Source organism: Leptosomus discolor, chromosome 8, assembly GCF_034619465.1.
Source record: "Leptosomus discolor isolate bLepDis1 chromosome 8, bLepDis1.hap2, whole genome shotgun sequence".
In the NCBI taxonomy this organism is placed as follows: Eukaryota; Metazoa; Chordata; class Aves; order Leptosomiformes; family Leptosomidae; genus Leptosomus; species Leptosomus discolor.
In genome coordinates this window covers 39,496,337-39,514,087 of record NC_141398.1, presented here as the reverse complement: position 1 = coordinate 39,514,087, position 17,751 = coordinate 39,496,337, and the positions used below count along the sequence as shown (strand labels likewise).

Sequence of the window (17,751 nt, the reverse complement as noted above, 5' to 3'; positions counted from 1 at the left end):
CGACGCGCTCTCGCCATCAGGTCGGGCTGAGGCAGGTGGACCCTCTCCCGGCTGCTCCCGGCTCCCGCTGGCCTAGGCCGGCGTCCGTCAGGGACACCCCGGGGCACAGCCGGGCACGGCTGTGTGTGCCCAGGGGGAAGCGGGGGGGGGGGGGGGGGGGGGCGGTGTGGCGGCTTCCACGGCAGCCACGACGCCTTCGTGTGTGTGTGTGTGTGTCCCCTCCCCTCCGCTCCTGACGTCCTGAGCGTGGCTGCGGGAACACAATGAGGCCCTGAGGAGCGCCGCTGCTCCGGCTGAGGAAACGGCCGCCGGTTTCCTCCGCGCAGCCCTGCTCTGGCCCCTGCATCTCTTAGCAGCCTGGAGACCATGGGCATGGCCGCGGAGGACGAGCACGCTGCCAGCCCCAGAGGTAACGGGGACGATGCGGCCACCCTCCACCGCCCCACACCCTGGGGACCTGGTGGCGCTGGGCAGGGTAGGGACACTGCTGCTTGCAGCACAGTTTGGGAGCTCTCCCCTCTCCCGCCCTCTGCCTCAGCACCGCCTGGACCTTTTCCCTGTGCCGGGATTGCTGCCTTGTGCTCTTGGGCGGGGGAGACTGGAGGGGGGGAAGCCTGGCTCTGCTTGCTCGCGGTAATAACCGAGCCGGAGGCAGCGCTGGTCACCTCACAGCTCATTCTCAAAGCCGCTGGCCTCTGCCGAAGCCCGCCGTGGTCCCCGAGGGTGCCCGTGCGGGCAGGGTCCTCAGCAGAGCAGGAGCCTGGCTTGGCACTGGGTGATATCTCGGGGGGGGCTGCGGAGAGTTGCTGGGGATGGAACACGGGGAAATGATGAAACCAGGCACTGGGGATGGGGGCTAGCATATGATAACTGCGCTGGTTCTCAGCCTTCCACTCTGACTAGAAGGCCTTTAGCCTGTGCCAAGGGGGGACGCTATGGCCCCCCACAGCTGCGTGGGTGCCTTTGGGAGACTGGGAGCCTCCGGTCCTCACCTCAGCTTGCCTGGCTGTCCTTCATGCGAGAGCTGACATCTCTCCTTCCCTCCTGCTGACTCACTGCCGAAGCCGAAGCCCCGCCGAGGGCTTCCCGGGTGCTATCAGACCCCCCTCAGACAACCCAGCGTTGTGTTTGGGAGGATTGACGGGGATGTGCGCTCAGCCTGGGGGACAGCCTGAGCTGGCAGGCTGGTTGACGGCTCTCAGGGCAGCTCTTTCACTGCCACAGCTGCTGTGACAAGCCCGGTCTGTGGTGGTGGCATCTCAGGGGGCCCTCGCGGAAGCACCCGCTTGCTGCCGTGCTGTCTGGCTTCCCACATCTGCGTGTGCTTGGATGTCCACTGTTGGCCAGCTTCCTGCCTCGCCTCAGGGGCCCTTCCTGCCCCGCCAGAAGAGGCTTCATCGTGCTCGTTAACCCCTGGCTTCATCCCCAGATGAGGAGTGGCCGGAAGCAGAGAAGGCTGAGAAGTTGGCGAGAGGAGCCGCTCTGAAATGGGCTTCGGGGGTCTTTTACCGCCCTGAGAAACTGGAGGGTCTTGGGCAGTACCGAAGCCGAGAGACGCAGAGGAACAGCTCCATCCAGTCCCGGCTGAAGGTGGGTGTTTGCTACAGCCCACCCCATGAGCACCCATAGCCTCACTGCCTCCCCAAGCAGGGGATTCCAGCCAGGGTCCCCTCTTCCATCATCATGGAAGTCATCTTTTTTTTCCCACTTCTGGTACAGTATTGTCCTTTGATTGGCTCTTGGTGGGAGAAATGCAATTGTTTGGGGGAAAAGATCTGGTAAACCCCACCACCACTCCCTACCCTACCCCTGACAGCGTCTGAAGTGATAAAGTGAGTCTCTCATGTCTCCAACTGTCCTTCAAAACAACGCAGAGGGTATTCAGCACATCCCATGTGCAGGAGTCAGCATTCCCCACCACCATCCTATCCTAGCACCAACGGTCCCCTTCCCCGTAGCTGGGGGAAGGCAAAGAGTTCCAGCCTGCCCCTGCCTGCAAATCCCTGCAGGAGAAACGCCATCTGTACACCCAGCAGTAAGGGCTGTCCCGTGCACACCTCCAACTCAGAGTGACCCTTTTTGCATAACCCAAGGAACGATTAACTTCAGGATCCAATCAGTCTGAGCCCCCCCAACCTTCTCCTGATTATTTTGAAGATGGTTTCTCCTACCCTGAATGTTGCCAAGAGGCAACTGGTTTTAAGTGCTGTAGCCTCAGAGAAAACAGCTTGCTTCTGGTGACGCTGGGTAAAAGTGCTTCCTGGAGCCAGGAGTTAAATGGGTGGACAGAGCATGGAGAGGTGCCAGCACCACTGCAGGGCTGGAAAGGATGGAAATCCATTTGGGAGGAGGGTTTGCATGGCCACTGAGCTGCTTCGTGCCATTGATATGCCTTGGGGGGCACACGGGGGCTCCCTGGCCTGCAAATATTTTGCAGAAGCAAAATAATCTTTTAAAACTGAAAGGAGACATTGGTTTACTGCTCACCCTGCTGCCTTGGTCACCCCAAAGTGATGCCCTTCTCCCACCTCCTGCACAGCAGCCGTTGCCCCCCATCCCATAAGTAGTCACTGTGACTCAGTTTACCCAGAGGTGGGTGAAATGAATCATTCCCATTGCTGGAGCGGGTTTCTTGAAGCTGGGTGTGCTTGGGTCTGATGGGATGGGGTCATCATGGAAGGTCTGGCAGATGTGATTGTAGAGGCAGATGTGATCTCGTGGGGCTGGGAGAGCACATGCAAGAGAGACCTGGCAAGGCTGTGGCAAGTGGTGTGTGAGTCCTCCAGCCTTTGAGGGCTTCTCCACTGCCCCTCCATCCTCTTCTGCTCCCCAGTCAACTGTCCAGTCCTACCTGGAGGGGGTAAGTGTGGGGCTGGAGCAGCTGCGGTCGGCGGCCCAGGAGGTACAGAGCGTGTGTCAGGACCTGGGGGCCGCACGGTGGGCCCTGCTCGACAGCACAGACCGCTTCCAGGGCCTCCAGCAGATGCGGATGCTGATGGCGGAGCACGTGCAGCTGGCCTCGGTGGTCCAGGTGCTGCCCCAGCTCTTCTCGGGTAAGGCGCTGGCCCAGTCCTCGTGGATTTGGGCTGGAAGGCACTGGGGAGAACTTCAGTCCAACCCTGGCCTCCCCGCAGGGCTGGGGGCAAAGCTAGAGCAAGGCGTTCCATCTTTGCTGGTTGGGCTTGGAAGGTCTCCATGGATGGAGGTGCCACTGCCTCCCCAGGGCCTGCTCCCACACGGTGTTCCCAGAGCCCCAGATCTCAGACCCTTCCCTTCACCATCTCCCTGCTAACCTGCACCCATGACCCTGGTGCCAACCCCCTTCACCCCGCACACTCAATCCTGGCATCTCTCCTCCCTCTCCCACAGTCCACGAGGTTTTTTCCCATACCCTGCAGCTGCTCCGTGGGCAGCACCTCCTGGAGGCCCACGCGGAGCTCATGATGATGGAGCACCTCCGGGATGACATCCTTTCCCAACTGCACCTCCACGGGCTCTCCAGTGCCCAGGCAACTGTGCTGTCCTACTTCGGTGGCCTGCAGGAGCTCAACGAGAGCCTGGCCAAGCAGCTGTGGGACATTGTGGGCAGCAGCCTGCGGCTGGTGCGTGAGGACCCGGTTCTCTTTGTCACCGCTGTGAGAATCATCGAGCGGGAGGAGAAAATAGATGATACTCTGCTCCTGGAGGCCACCTTCCTACCCCCTGGCCGCCCAAAGGGCTGGAGGCAGAAGTTTTACCATGTTCTCCAGGACACCATCACAGGAGCCCACTTTCATGCTGCCCGCATGGACGCTGAGGGGCCAGGGCTGGCCAGGCACCTGGCAGCACTGCAGAAGGACATAGTGTCTGAGCTGTGTGTGGTGAAGGACCTGATGGTCCAGTGCGTCCCAGCTCACTACAACATCCTCAACGTCTGTACTGCCACCTACCACCAGGCCCTCACCAGCCACCTCCAGGACATCCTCCGAGAGGACCTGGACAAACAGGGGCTCTTCCTCCTCCTTGAGTGGGCACTTCATGTGTACCACAGGTCAGCACCAACCCCAGTACCAACCAAGCGGGGGGGGTTGTGGAGAGATGGGTTGTCCACCAACCAGCGCATGGATGGGTTGGGAGCGTGGCTCCAGCTGCCTGGGGATGGGGGCAGAGGGAGAGGTAGGAACTCCTGGAAAACACAGGTCTTCCCAGCCCTGTCCCACCTCTGCCCTCCAGCCCAGAGATGATGGGTCACCCTGACCTTCTCCCAGAAGTGGACGTTTCTGTTCTGGGTCCCTTGATGTCTCCTGAGCTCGTGGACCAGACGGAGAGGAAATATGTGGTGAAAGTCAAGGTGAGTGAGCAGGACAGCACACGTGCAATGGGTACGGGGACCCAATGACCACCACTGAGCCAGCATCTGCTCTAACAGCAGTGGGAGAGCATGAGCCTGTGCAACAAAGCCCAGGACTTGCTGCTGTGCTAAGTGATGGGTCTCAAGGGAGCTGGTACCTGACTTCTTGGGCTGACCATGGTGGGCATCCATCCCACAGGCTAGTGTGCTCGAGTGGATGCAGAGGACCCTGGAGGTGGAGTTCAAGGAATGGTTCAGGGAAGAGGAACCTGAGACGGACCATCAGGGCTTATTCCAGTCATCCCTGCCCGTCATTGTCATGCAGGTGGATCCCCAGCACCATGGGGCATGACCGTGCTGAGAGCCCCCAAAAAGGGAGCCATGACTTGCAGCCTCCCGCTGACTCCCCTCCACTCTCCTCTCCCTGTGCAGATGCTGAATGAGAATATCCAGGTGGCCTCCTTAATCACAGACTCTCTGCAGCAGAAGGTCTACAACATGGCCTTGGAGGAGCTCGAGGCATTTCTGGGCCGGTCAGTGGAGCCCCTCACACCCTTGCCCATCCTCACAGACCCTGGGTCCAATGGCCAAGCACCATAGGCTGATGGTGGAGATGGTGGTGAACCCTGCGCTCATCCAGGTCTCAGAAGGCTCAGCAGCCCATCTACCCACAGGGCTACTGTCTCAGCCCTTGGGGCCATCATCTCCCAGGGCTTGCTGCCCCAAGTGCCTCTCCAGTAGCACCGAGCCCTGCTCTCCTGAGGGGTCCAGAACAGGTCCCACTGTCCCACCCTGCCCAATAACCTGTCGCTCTCCAACCTGTGGCAGGACCTGGAAAGAGCCAAGCAAGCTGGGAGGGTTGTGGGAGGTCGACGTGCCCCCAAGATCATCCTAGCTCCAGGTCCTTGTGGCAAGATGTCCGGGGCTCTGCCCGCCCGTCATGGTTGCCTCACTGTGTTGCAGTCTGCGGGAAGCCCTAGTGCAATGCGGGAAGGAGCACCAGAAGGACCGTAGCATACCCAAGTACTATGTCTCCTACTTACTGGCCATGCTCAACAACAACCTGGCTCTCAGGTAACATGCACCAGCACCCTGTAGCTCTTGTAGCAACCCCACTACCCACAAGGAAGCCACATCCTTCCTATCCCCCGGGGGCCCAGTGTCATAGAATCATAGAATCACGGAATGGTTTGCGTTGGAAGGGACCTTGAAGATCATCCAGTTCCAATCCCCCTGCCATGGGCAGGGACACCTTCCAGTGGACCAGGTTGCTCCAAGCCCCATCCAACCTGGCCTTGAACACTTCCAGGGAGGGGGCAGCCACAGCTTCTCTGGGCAACCTGTTCCTGTGCCTCACCATCTTCACAGTAAGTCCCCACCATGCTTTCCAGGCTACCTGTTCCCTCCCTTCTCTCTCTTCTAGCTCCTCTGTCTCTTCCCTGCACCCCGACACTCCCCGCAGAGAAGTCCCTGCATCCCTCCGGGCTGCTCTAGACAGGACACAGAAGAAAGCCTGCCAGCTGCTGCTGGAGGAGCTGCTCCTGGACCTGCAGGTACGTTTGTCCCCAGCCCCTGCAGGCAGCAGGGCTGCAACCAAGCCAGCCCCAGCAAGAACAGCCCTACTGCTACACCCCCAGGAACGGGTTTATTCCCGCCCAGGATCCCCGCTGCATACCCCGTGGCCTCCTATCATCATGCAGACATCTTTGCCAGCCTGGCTCCCAGATCTTGATAAACCACCCGCAGCTTGCCCGATCCCTGTTGCCAGCCAGCACCGCCCTGTATCGCTAGGGCAGATGGCTCGTGGCCCCCAAACCACTAACCGACAGAGACCAGGAGCCACAGCCCCCACCCCGGGCTGCCTCGTGCTCCTTTTTATGGCTGTTTCACAGCAGAAAACCAACAGGAGAGAGGCAACATCCGTGTGGAGGATACAGGCCCATGTGTGACTGCCTGAGTAGTTTCCTGCCAGCAGAGTCAAATTTAGCTTTCCTGGAGTCTGGACCAAAAATCTGGAATAATGAATGGTATTGCTATTTAGGGCTTGAATGCCATGAAAACAAAGGAGCAGCTAAAGGGTGAAACACTCGCAGGCAGCTTGGAGACTGCCCTGGCCCCAGCAGAGGCATAGAGGGAATGTTTGCCTGCAGGCAAGAAGACAGGCAAGGACAGCAGGGCAGGGGGAAGAGATCAAAGCCCTCGGCCAAAAACATGTTATGCTACACAAGGGAAGTGTAGAAGAGTGGAAATTAAAATGAAATCATACTAGGACAGGCCAAAAGCAAGCATGTGAGGAGCAGCTGGCTTCCCGGATCTCAGGTGTTGCCCGCGATGGGGCATCATGACCCAGATAAAGCCCTCAAATGTGGGTCTCTGGGTGTCAGGGAGGAGCAGCCCCAGGGTATTTCCATAATTTCCTAATTTAGACCACTCTGCTATTTTTATGTTGACTTTTGGCTGGCAACAGGGGCTCGGGGGTTTTTGCAAGGCAAAGCAGACATGCTGCCAGGCAAGCAGGCATGCAGTGGCTGTGGGATGTCACGCAGCCAGCAGCTGCTGCGGGAGCCGTGCGATGCAGCGCACTGTACGCTGCTCCTCTGCTTCTTTCAGCCCCTCTGCCTGCAGCTGCCTTCCCGCAAGTGGCTCTCCGGGTCCCAGCTCGTCAGCAGCATGTGCGAAGTGATTGACAAGTATGCAAAGGACTTCTCCCGTGTCAGGAAACCCATCTTCACGGTAGGGTTGCTGCGGGTTGTCCTTCGAATGGCTGTTGTCTGTAGGGTAAGGAGATTGGGCCATTGAGTGCCATGCTGGGGTGCAGGATGCAGGGGAGGCAATTGCTGCTGGGTTTGCCGGAGAGCCCGTATCCTCATGGCAGCCCCGATGACACCATCATGCAGAGATTCTCAGGGTTTCTCCCAAATTCAGCTACCTTCTCTGTCCCTCCAGCCAGGGGTCTTCCCAGCAGGTTTTCCCCATGGCTCGGTGTTGTATCCAGCTGCTTTTCCCTGTGCCTTGCCCTGGGCAATTGGGGTACAATACCCAGGCAATGCCAGGTGCTAACAGCTCTCCCCTGCCCAGCTCCTGCTGACGGAGACTGAGCTGCTGGTGGCAAGCCAGTACCTGCGGGCACTCATGCAGAAGAAGATGGTGTGCAAGAACAAGGAGGAGCGGGGCCAGCTCTGCGACCGCCTGCTGCAGGATGCCACGCAGCTTCGGGAGCTCTTCTGTGGCCTGGTGAGAGGTGCCTGGGTGCGGCAGGGAGCCGGGGCTGGGCCATGGGAGGGGAGCATCACACAGCGAGGTTGGTGCGAGGAGCTCATAGCTCACCTCCATCACCATTCTGCTCCCCTCCAGCCCACAGCAGATGGGGTGGGTACATCAGCCCATTAACAAGACAGGGCAGTTATGAGGCCAAGACGGGAGGAAGTGGCTGGATTAGGGACTTGGGGACCATCCACCCTGCCCAGCACAGATTGGTGAGGCTGCACAGCCTCAGCTCGCCTTGGGTGAGCCAGCCCCGATCAGTGGGACACACTGAGTGGGGACACACCAGCTGCAAGGGGCTAGGTCCCCATGTGGGCACTGAGGACAGGGCTGCAGCTCACCAGCCACTTCAGTGGCCTCCTCCTGGTCTTGCATGTGGCCGCTCTCCTTCCCAGGGTCTTGACCAGAGCCAGCAGAGCCTGGAGGCCGTGTTTGCCCTGCGGGAGCTGATCTCCCTCAAAGACCCAACACTACTCAGCCTGGAGGTGCTGGGCTTCATCACCAAGTATCCCGACGTCAGGTAAGAAGCCCAGCTCTGCTCTCCTGCGAGATGGAGCAGGAGTGAGTCTGCCTGGGGGAGCCAGGCTTGGGCTGGACCCCGTGAGGTTATGCTGCAGAGCAGGCAGAAACCTGAGCTTTTTTCCCCCTTCTCCCTGAGGTTTCCTTTTCCCATGCTCCAGATTTGAGGGGTTCTTGCAAAGTCCCAAGGGCAAACGCAGTTCTGCTGTGGCATTCATTCAGCTGTATTTGGTAGCCAAACAAAGTGTGAGAAATCACAAAACACCAAATTGGAAATATTAGAATTGGCCAAAACCCATAAAATCTCAAAACCAAATTCATGAGGTTTGTGGGGTTGTTTTCAAGCAGAGTTTAAAGTTTGGCTGGTGCAAAGTACCAGCTCTCTCCTGGCCTCTGCTCAGCTTGATCATGGGAGGTCTGTGGGACACGAGCGCTGTGGATGGTGCCATGGGCCAGCAGCGCCCAGACTCACCTCTTGGTCTCTGCCCAGCGATGAGCACATCTCCACCTTGCTGGATCTCCGGGGTGACGTCTCCAAGGAGGTGCGGCACATGGTGCTGGAGATGATGGCGCAGCACCCCCAGGTCCTGCCCGACAGCTACCGGCCCATCTTCAGCACCATCCTGGTCCCCGTGCCGGAGCTGCCCTTCTGCCTTCGCAAGGGCAAGTGTGCCTGACACTGCGCCCCACAGCCTGCTCCCTGCTGCCCCCATGGACGTACGGACCACGCGGGACATCTCTGAGGCTGCGTGTGGGGAGAATGGAGGTGACAGATGGCATCCCCTACGCGCAGCACCTTGCCCTGTGTTGGGGGCAGTCTGGATAGGTGCCATCCTCCTCTGGTCTTGCCTTGCTGAGCCGACTGTCCCCTACAAGCACAAGTCCTGGGAGACCTGGGTCAGGAGAAAATCAACCTGTAGCTGTTTTGCTGGCCTGCTGAGGCAGTAATTGAGGGTTGCTCAGGTCTGGCCTATTGCCTGCAGGACAAAGATGAACCACAGAGCAAAAAACAGGAGTCTGCAGCTGGGGTGAATCCACGTCTCCATGGGGCTGCAGAGATATTTGGGGTTCCCCAAGTCTCCAGAAAGCCCTCTGAGCCAGCATGTCCTGGCCATGGAGTCTGTTACCACCCCAGCTCCAAGGCAGACTGGAGCCTTGCTAGACCCAGGCTTGCAGGGGGGTTTTAGCCATGGGAGGTCTTCCTCTGTTTTGGCTCAGCCTAGAGGTCTGGTGTTGCTGCTCCACCAGCCCAGGCTCTGCATGGATGGTGGAGAGCAGCTCAGACAACTCATGGCCACAGAGGAGAAGGGCACAAAAGGGTCTCACCACCTTGGGTAGTGCCATCAACCCTATCCCTGCCAGCATGAAGGGACAGCTCTGAGTTCCTGCTGACCTGCCCAATTCCTGGCTCCAGCTTTTTTGCCAGCATTCAAGACAGGACTAGAGTACAAGACCAGCCTCTTTTCCTCCATGTTGGGCAGCACCGCCCTGGCACTGCTCTTCTCCATTCTCTGCTGCTGCTGTCCAGCCCTTGGTCATCTCCCCAGACGCCACGCGAAGATCGGGAGCAAAGCCCATCTCTCTGCCTGCATCCTTGTGCCCAGCCCCTGCAGCACCCCAGGAGACCTCCACACTCTGCCTTGTGGCAGGCCGGATCCTGCTGTCCTTGCATGATACCACTGCCAGAAATAAAGGCCTGAGCTCTGCAATCACTCACCAGTGTTCAGGCTCTGCTCCCCAGTGGGTCAGGGCAGGGATCAGGGCATGCAAGTGGCACAGAGAGGGGGGGCTCCATCCCTGTGCTCAGCATCACCCCAGGGGTGGGTACCTGCAGCCAGTGCCACCCTGGGAGCATCACCCAGGGACATGGGAGATGATGGAGACACTACATACCTTCTGCATCCAGGAGGGAGAGGACCATGCTATTCCCCAGCATGCAGCCCTGGGGTGAGGGGTTGGGCAGCTGCAGTGGTAGGGGGATGCTGAGGTGGAAGGCTCAACCTCAGCTCGGGGAGGTGCACATTGTCCTCCTTGAGGCTTGCGGTGTCCTCGCCCAGCTCTCCACGCTGGCCATGGCTCCGCTTACCTGGGAAGGTGTCTGCCCTCCCCAGCTGGCTCTGGGACACGCTCACCTGAACCAGGGTGGTGGTTCAAGGGGTGTCCCTGGGCCCTGGGAATGTCCAGCTGGGGCTGGCACTGTCCCAGGCCAGGGCTTCACGGCCACACAGAGAAACCGCTCTGGTGCCAACAGTTCTGAAATGGGCCTGAGGATGGGGTGAGCTCCCACACCACAGGTGCTGGCACTCATCCCACCACGTCCAGCCCCACTGCTACCCCGCTTGTGTGCCCACAAGCAGCCCCCCATGCCCCTCATTGTGGCCCTGTGGTTCTCTCCCCCTTTGCAGCTCCACAAGGTGCAGCGAGAATCATAGAATCATCAAAATCATGGAATATTTTGGGTTCGAAGGGACTACAAAGATCATCCAATTCCAACCCCTTGCCATGGGCAGGGACACCTTCCGCTAGATCAAGTTGCTCAAAGCCCCGTCCAACCTGGCCTTGAACACTGCCAGGGAGGGGGCAGCCACAGCTTCTCTGGGCAACCTGTGCCAGCACCTCACCACCCTCGCAGTGAAGAACTTCTTCCTAACGTCTAATCTAAATCTACCCCCTTTCAGTTTTAAACCATTACCCCTCGTCCTATCCTACAGCCCCTGACAAAGACTCTGAAAGGACTGACACACCTCATTACAGCAATAGCCCAAGCACACCAGGGTGCTTTTCAGCAGCATGTTCCCACAGCCACTGGCCCTGGGAGTTGCATGGGGCAAAGTAGGTTCCAGGTTTGGCCTGTCACCGCTGCCTGCAGCTGGCAGAAGACAGCAGGGGCACCTTGCCCTGCCTGGCTACAAGCCACATGGCTCCTGGCCGCTATAAAGCTCGTGGCCTTGGGGACATAGCCCTGTCCTGCCAGGATAGCATTTCTGTGAGCAGTTGCCTGCCTGGCCCTTGCCAGCACCGTCTCAGGTAAGCACTGCCCATAGGTGCAGGGAAGTCCCCAGGGATGGTGACACAGAGCCATCCACACCGGTGCAGGCGGCACCACCGAGCGTGAGCCCTGAGCTTTTGGGGTCACCCTTGTGCCCCCTTGCCTCTCCTGCAGGCTGCGGGGTGCCCATCGTCAGCCCCTCAGTGCACTACAGCGAGAGGATCATCAATGGGCAGAACGCGGTGCCCGGCTCATGGCCCTGGCAGGTGTCTCTGCAGGTACGGCACCATCCCACTCCCTGGGCAGGGGCAGCGTTGGTGCCCTGAGCACCGCAGCAGCATGGCACGGTGAGCCAGGCACTGGACTTGGGAGATGGCCAAGGCATCAAGGCAACCCATGACACCCTCTGTCTGTCCCCAGTTTTAGGGGGGTGCTCAGCCTGCCCAGTCCCAGCTCTTCCTCCCTCTCTCCTCCCCAGTCCCGCTCAGGATCCTACTTCTGTGGCAGCTCCTTGATCAACAAGAACTGGGTTGTCACGGCTGCCCACTGCAATTTCAAGCGAGCAGCGATGCCAGGCCAGCTCATGGTGGGGCCACCGAGCAGGGGCAGGGGCTCAGAGCATGCCAGGCATCACTGAGCGGCACTCGAGACAGCCCCAAAATCCAGCACCCAAGGAACTGAATAGCCTGGGGCTCCCTCCCCAGCTGTCCCCATGGTGGCTTTTCCCTGGGCGCACAGTGCACCGTGCCTGTGGCAGCCCCCGGTGCAGCTCCCACCCGAGGTGCTGGCTGCCGTGCGTCTCCCTGACCTCCTTACCTCTCACAGCCCGTACTCCCACGTCGTCAATCTTGGGCCATACGACCACAGTTCCACCACACAGTCTGCTCAAGTGAAGACCATGGCCAAGGTGAGCCAGGCCAACATGGCCACAGTCCCGGGATGGGGCTGCAGCTCTGCATTGCAGTGGCTCCTGGAGGGCAGGGATGAAGCGCTACGGTATTTCCCGCCAGGCCATCACGAACCCCAGCTGGAACCCTAAGACCCTCAACAATGACATCACCCTGCTGAAGCTCTCCTCGCCCATCCAGCTGGGACCCCACATGTCCCCTGTCAGCCTGGCCCCCGCCAACCTGGTTCTGCCCACCAACCTCCAGTGTGTCACCACTGGCTGGGGACGCATCAACCCAAACTGTACATACGCCGCAGCTTCAGGGAGGGCTGCGTGCAGCCTATTCCTTCCTTGGGGTCTCTGCAGGGTCCGGGGGTGCCTAGGGTGGGGTGACACCTTGTGTGAACATGGAGACGGGGGAGTTGGGCAGTTGAGTAACCCTGTATGGGCATGTACAAGTGTGCACACGCGTGTGTGGTGCAAGCACGGCTGTAGGTGCGTGCTCAGGAGGTGGATGCGTGCAAACCCCAAGGGCACAAGCTGGCCTTTGCTCAGGGCTGCTTGCACAAGACGATCCTGCTCAGGGAAGAAGAGGTACATTGGCTTGCAGGGGGAAGGCGCTTTGTGTGGCAGCACCCATCTGTTTGGGAGCACCAGCAGGAGCTTGCCCAGGGTGCCTGTGCGCTCCCAAAGGCCTGAGCAGACTCACCGCCGCTGGAACGATTGACTGGTGCTTCTTTCCCCCAGCCCAAGCCTTGGCAGTGCAGCTGCAGCAGGTAACCCTGCCCTTGATCTCCCAGAGCCAGTGCGTGCAGTACTGGGGCAACTGGATCACCAGCTCCATGCTCTGTGCCGGTGGGGCTGGCGCCTCCTCCTGCCACGTAAGGAGCTGAGCTCTGGCTGCACTGCAGGGAGGATGGAGGAGGAAGGGGACATGGGGTGTCTTACATCTATGGAGCCGGAGATTTAAGCTATAGCACCTGGCCATGTCCAGGGGACCAGTTGGCTGGGGTGGTAGGGACCAGTTTGGAGCACGTGCTGGGACCACTAAGCAGGTGTCTTCTCTGCAGGGTGACTGTGGCAGACCGCTGGTATACCGGGATGGGAACGTCTGGACCTCGATCGGCACCGTCTCCTGGGGAACCATCGACTGCAATATCCACACACCGGCTGTCTACACCCGTGTAAGCCAGTTCTGAAACTGGATCAACTATGTTGTTGCTCAGAGATAGAGCCGGTGCCGGAGGGATCCCTTCTCTGGGTGCTGCTCCTGGCACAGTGAGCTTGGCAGAGCCAGCAAGGGGCTGAGCTGGAAACAAGGCACCCCGCCTCACAATAAAGTGTCAGCATCTGCTTGTGCCAAGTGCTGCCTCTGGCTCCTTCCCTCTTGTGATGCAGACCTGGGCGGAAGGCGCACAGGAGAAGCCTGGGGCACCCTGTGGTTGGGTGCTCCTCTCCCAAACCCCAGCACCTCCCAGAGCTGGAGCTTGGTGCCCAGCTGGGACCCGCTGGGGAGGTGCAGAAAGCAGAATGCACAGGCAGAGGGAGAGCAGGGCTGGCTGCGCCTCAAGAACTGCTCAGGTGGTCTTCAAGCACACGGATCTACACCCCAGCACCAACCCAGAGACCACTGCAGCATTGAGGGTGGGTGATGTTACCTGTAACGGCCTTGCCACCAACCCAGGTCTCCAGCACTAGCTGGTCCCACCAGCATCAGCTCCGCCAGGAAAAGGTTTGCAGAGCTCACAAGGCTCAACACGAGCAAGGGCTTCTTGGCTTGCAATGGTACTGGTGGGTGCACAGGATCTTAAAAGATCCCTGTCTGCAATTTCAAGCTGTAACTTGTGTAACAGCCTGGGAACATGGAACTGAAAGGGAGAAATGCCAACGGCAGCTCCAGCTCTTCGGGAAGGCAGAAGGGGGCAGCTGGAGATGCTGCTTCACATGCACATATGTGCCAGGCAACAAGGCAGGAATCTGAAGGCCATCCCAAAGGAAAATTTGAAGCTGAAAACAAAATTCAAGGCCAGGCAACAGGTTTTCAGAAGAAAGCACCCAAAGAGGTTCTTGGGACAATGGCAGGTGCAAAAAATAGTAAGTCTTGTGTTCACACACAGTGAGTGAATCAAAACCTGGTTCCTGGCAGCTCAAAACAGAGCTAGTCATGTGGACACTGTGGAGAGGAGCAAGATCAGACTGTCCCAACATGAGGCGTGGGGTTTTTTTTCTTTACCAGTGATACTATATAAAACCTTTGCTGTGTGAATCACAGCCCCTAAAATGATGCAATCGCTCTCACGTCAAGCAGTTGCAGAGAAAGTGCGATGCTACACAGAGACATACACACAGGAAGGGCTACAGATCATGAAGACAAATAGTCTGGCCTTGAGTTTAGGAAAAAAAAAGAAAAAGCTGCTCAACTACAGCCCAGGGCTGATGAGTTGTTGTTTGGTTGGATAAAATTTAGCTTCATTTAGTGGTCTGCTCTGCAGGGAGCAAGAGCAATTGGAGCAAACTTACAGCAGGGCACTGGGGTTCGCAGCAAAACCTGTGAAGCTGCTGGCTTGGACTCCTTTGCCTTGGAAAGCCTCCCCTGGGATGTGGGGGAGAAGGTCACAGGGGTTGAGTTCCCTGCAAATCTCCCCTAAGGCTGGAGGTAGCAGCTACACTAGGTACACACCAGTGCCACTGGTTTGCCATGACATTTTGAGTGCACTTTCACTCCATGGTACCTGAAATAAAACCCATCACATGAAAGCAGGACACTGTGTTTGGCTTTAGTTAGCTCCTAAATGACCTTGAAGAGAGTCGAACAACAGAGACGTGGGGATGGGCCGTATGGGCCGAAGAAACTGGTGGCCACATGGAGCCTTGAACAGGGATTGATCAGCTGCAGCACTATGGGTCACTTGCTCGGTGTGTTCAGGTCACTGTCATCCCTACCACTGCTGGGCTGGGGTCCCTTGCCCCTCAAAAACCACCTCCCTTCCAGGAGGATGTGGTTAAAAAAGGGGGGCCCACTTTTCACTTGATATTACATGTTTTCCTGCTCACCTGTAAAAGCTGCTCAGAGGGAAACCAGAGAGGTGAGGAGTTGCTGTGGACAAACCAGGGTATTTGTCTGGCCCCGTTTGCCACCTTGCAGCCAAAGAAAAGGGAACAAAATGTCCCAAAGTGCCTATTCAGCCTCCAATCCCTGCCTTCCAGCAAGCACCCGAGTGCCCGAGAGTATCCCTGTGGACATCCCAGCCCTGCACAAGGTCTCCTGGCCTGGCAGCTGCACTTAAAGAAATCACCAAACTCTTATATGGGCATTTTGGTACCTTCTTGCTGTGCTCCAAGAACATGTCAGAGGGCTGAGCAGCTCCTGGCTCACAATCTGTTTTGCTGACCATCACTCACACGCTGGAGAGCAGCACCCTGCAGCAGGCAGCCCACGCGTAGATCATGAGCCAGCAGTAACGACAGCAGAGCGCTGGGGTACACAGAATACATTTACGTGTTTAGCAGACTGAGTACACAAAATAAATAATTCTGTACACTCTAATTGTAACAGTACAGACTAATTACAACGGTTCAGACTTCATCCTACAAGACAGTCCTTAGTGTAAAGACAGGGACTCAAAAGGCAAGTCACAGATCTGGATGCTTCTCAAAACAGCCCCACTAGGAGACTAACGGGATGCGACCGGAGTTACTTCCAAACTGTCCCAACCCAGCACCGGAAATTTGACGACCAAAAATAACAAGTGCTGGAAGACCTCCGGTCCCCAGAGCTTTCCGGGAGGTGTCTTTCCGTAGCGAAAGGCAACAGGAAAACACACGGCATCTGGGCGTCCATGCAGGAGCTGCTCGTTTCTGACACACTGTGGATCTCTTCCACATTCAGCACAGACACAGCGTGATGATATTTGCAACAGCAGCGAGCAGCTCACCCATCACACATGAGGGATCTACAGTATTACCATGCAGGGGAGGACAGCAGGAGAAGGAAAAACTGCCGTGAGGCAGGCAGAGCTCCCTCCACCACGGGGATGCTGAGGGTGGAAGGTACCAAGCTCCATGATGCCGTTGCCACCGAACATCCCTGCTGCTTCACATTATTTTAAGTTTTTTAGCAAATTGATGGCATGGTAAGGCACAGCTGACATGTGGGCACCTGCCTCCGGAGCACCCAAGAGCTTTGCTCTTAATCCAGGTGAAAGAGGAGACAGAGTGGTCAAAAAAAGCACCAAAAACCTCCCGAGAGTGGTGTATGCAACTTGGGGCTGGGTATCCGTCGCCAAGCAGTACAGGCACTTGGTGGTATTTCCTGGGGCAAAGGCGAGCTGGTGAGAGGCCGGGACACAACCATCCTCCCTGCAATTCCCAAGGCTCATGAATATGCTGCTGCCAGAGAACAGTTTGCGACTCCTCCAGAGGGTGTGATCCCCCCCTCAAGCCAATCTCTGTGTTGCTTTGCATCATTTAGAAAACTGCATTAAGTCAAACAATTAAGATTTTAATTTACCCTGCCTCAAACCCTCCGAATCTTTAGTATCATCACTTAAAATAGGAACATGGCCCCACGCAGTCTAATAAGAAGCCTGCAACAGCCAAGCACTAGTTGTCCTACGTTGTACAAGATCATGTTGAGCTGAGCCTGCACTGCAGTGTCCTGAAAGGGAGCCTTCTCCCACCTGCAAGGCGTTGTACAGATGCTTTTACCTTGCTCCAGGACTAACCACAGCTCCTGCAGAGCCAAATCCAGTCGCTGCCCAGTAGCTGAGTTAACCAAAATTCCTATTCCAGTTTGTGCATTACATAAAAGTTGGCTAAATCAGTACCTCAGCCAGACACCCAGGTAGAAAACAGGGCCAAGATACAGAGTAGTGTATGAGAAAGAACCTAAGTTACCAGAGCAGAAAATATCTGACCTAAAAGAAGAAAATATCCAAATTCCAAAGAAGTTAAGAGCTTGAGGGTTTATCATTTCCAAACCAAACACATAACGCAGGCCCTGCACTGCAGCTGGTTTCCACATCACTACCGAAGCCAGCAGGTCAGAGCCCTTTTATCTGGGCTCACTCTCCTCACGAGGCTATAAAGCAGTCCCTCATGTATGGTTATACATTTCCAAGAACAATACAGTCCAGCACCTGGCAGGAGCATCCAGATGCTATCCCATTCTCAATGTTAAATAGCACAGGCTGCTTCTGGATTGAAAGGAGGGGGGTTCTACTGCCACTGCGTTGACTTGTTGGATTTTAAAAGCTCAAGAAGGGTGAGAAGTCAATCAAATATGGACAAGTAATCTCTGATTTAGCAAAATTCATGGAAAAATACATTAAATACTCAAAAATCTGGATGCAAGTCTGTAGACCACCTAATGCTCTTTCTGGAAGGCCTTTTCACATTCATTTCCAATATCCCTCCAAAAAAAAAAAACAACCCCAAAAAAAAACAAAAATCAAGGAATCAACAGGCCATGTTCTTTGAAGCTATAATTCTCTCCCCCAAGACAGCAGTCAAGCTCCCAGGACAAAACGATGGGATTGTTTCACACAGTACTGCTAAGTTCCAAAAGACAAACAACCATAATTCCCTTTACTCCTTAAAAGTGCATTTCCCCCAAACAGAATATGCTGGGAAGCAACACCCTGAGCTGCTCCATCATGTCTCATGATGGGAGACAGTCCCAAAGCTACTGATTCCAGCCTCAGCATCTTCAGGTTTTGCTTTTTCCTAGTGTCCTGTAAGGTGCCTCTCCAGCACGGTGCT

The 17,751-nt window shown here is 57.0% G+C and overlaps 2 protein-coding genes across 2 annotated transcripts; both read left to right on the top strand.

The window, feature by feature from the left end:
* Positions 1-366: 366 nt before the first annotated feature.
* On the top strand, positions 367-8,869 carry EXOC3L1 (exocyst complex component 3 like 1). The gene is made up of 13 exons (XM_009957702.2): positions 367-409; positions 1,430-1,590; positions 2,834-3,053; positions 3,370-4,030; positions 4,213-4,330; positions 4,530-4,655; positions 4,763-4,863; positions 5,294-5,404; positions 5,754-5,883; positions 6,941-7,063; positions 7,409-7,564; positions 7,990-8,114; positions 8,604-8,869. The coding sequence occupies exons 1-13, from the start codon at positions 367-369 to the stop codon at positions 8,788-8,790; spliced, it is 2,262 nt and encodes a 753-aa protein (XP_009956004.2). The 3' UTR covers positions 8,791-8,869.
* Positions 8,870-10,092: 1,223 nt separating this feature from the next.
* On the top strand, positions 10,093-13,223 carry CTRL (chymotrypsin like). Its single transcript, XM_086468813.1, is given in 9 exon segments — positions 10,093-10,388; positions 10,519-10,527; positions 11,088-11,140; positions 11,277-11,380; positions 11,581-11,660; positions 11,928-12,009; positions 12,113-12,293; positions 12,739-12,872; positions 13,062-13,223. Coding segments are annotated over 9 exon segments (1,101 nt in total).
* The last annotated feature ends 4,528 nt before the right edge of the window (positions 13,224-17,751 follow it).

Coding starts and splice junctions, on each gene's coding strand:
- EXOC3L1 (XM_009957702.2), top strand. CDS start 367: ATGGGCATGGCCGCGGAGGACGAGCACGCTGCCAGCCCCAGAG. Junction 410..1,429: donor GCACGCTGCCAGCCCCAGAG/GTAACGGGGACG, acceptor CTTCATCCCCAG/ATGAGGAGTGGCCGGAAGCA. Junction 5,405..5,753: donor AACAACAACCTGGCTCTCAG/GTAACATGCACC, acceptor TCTCTCTTCTAG/CTCCTCTGTCTCTTCCCTGC.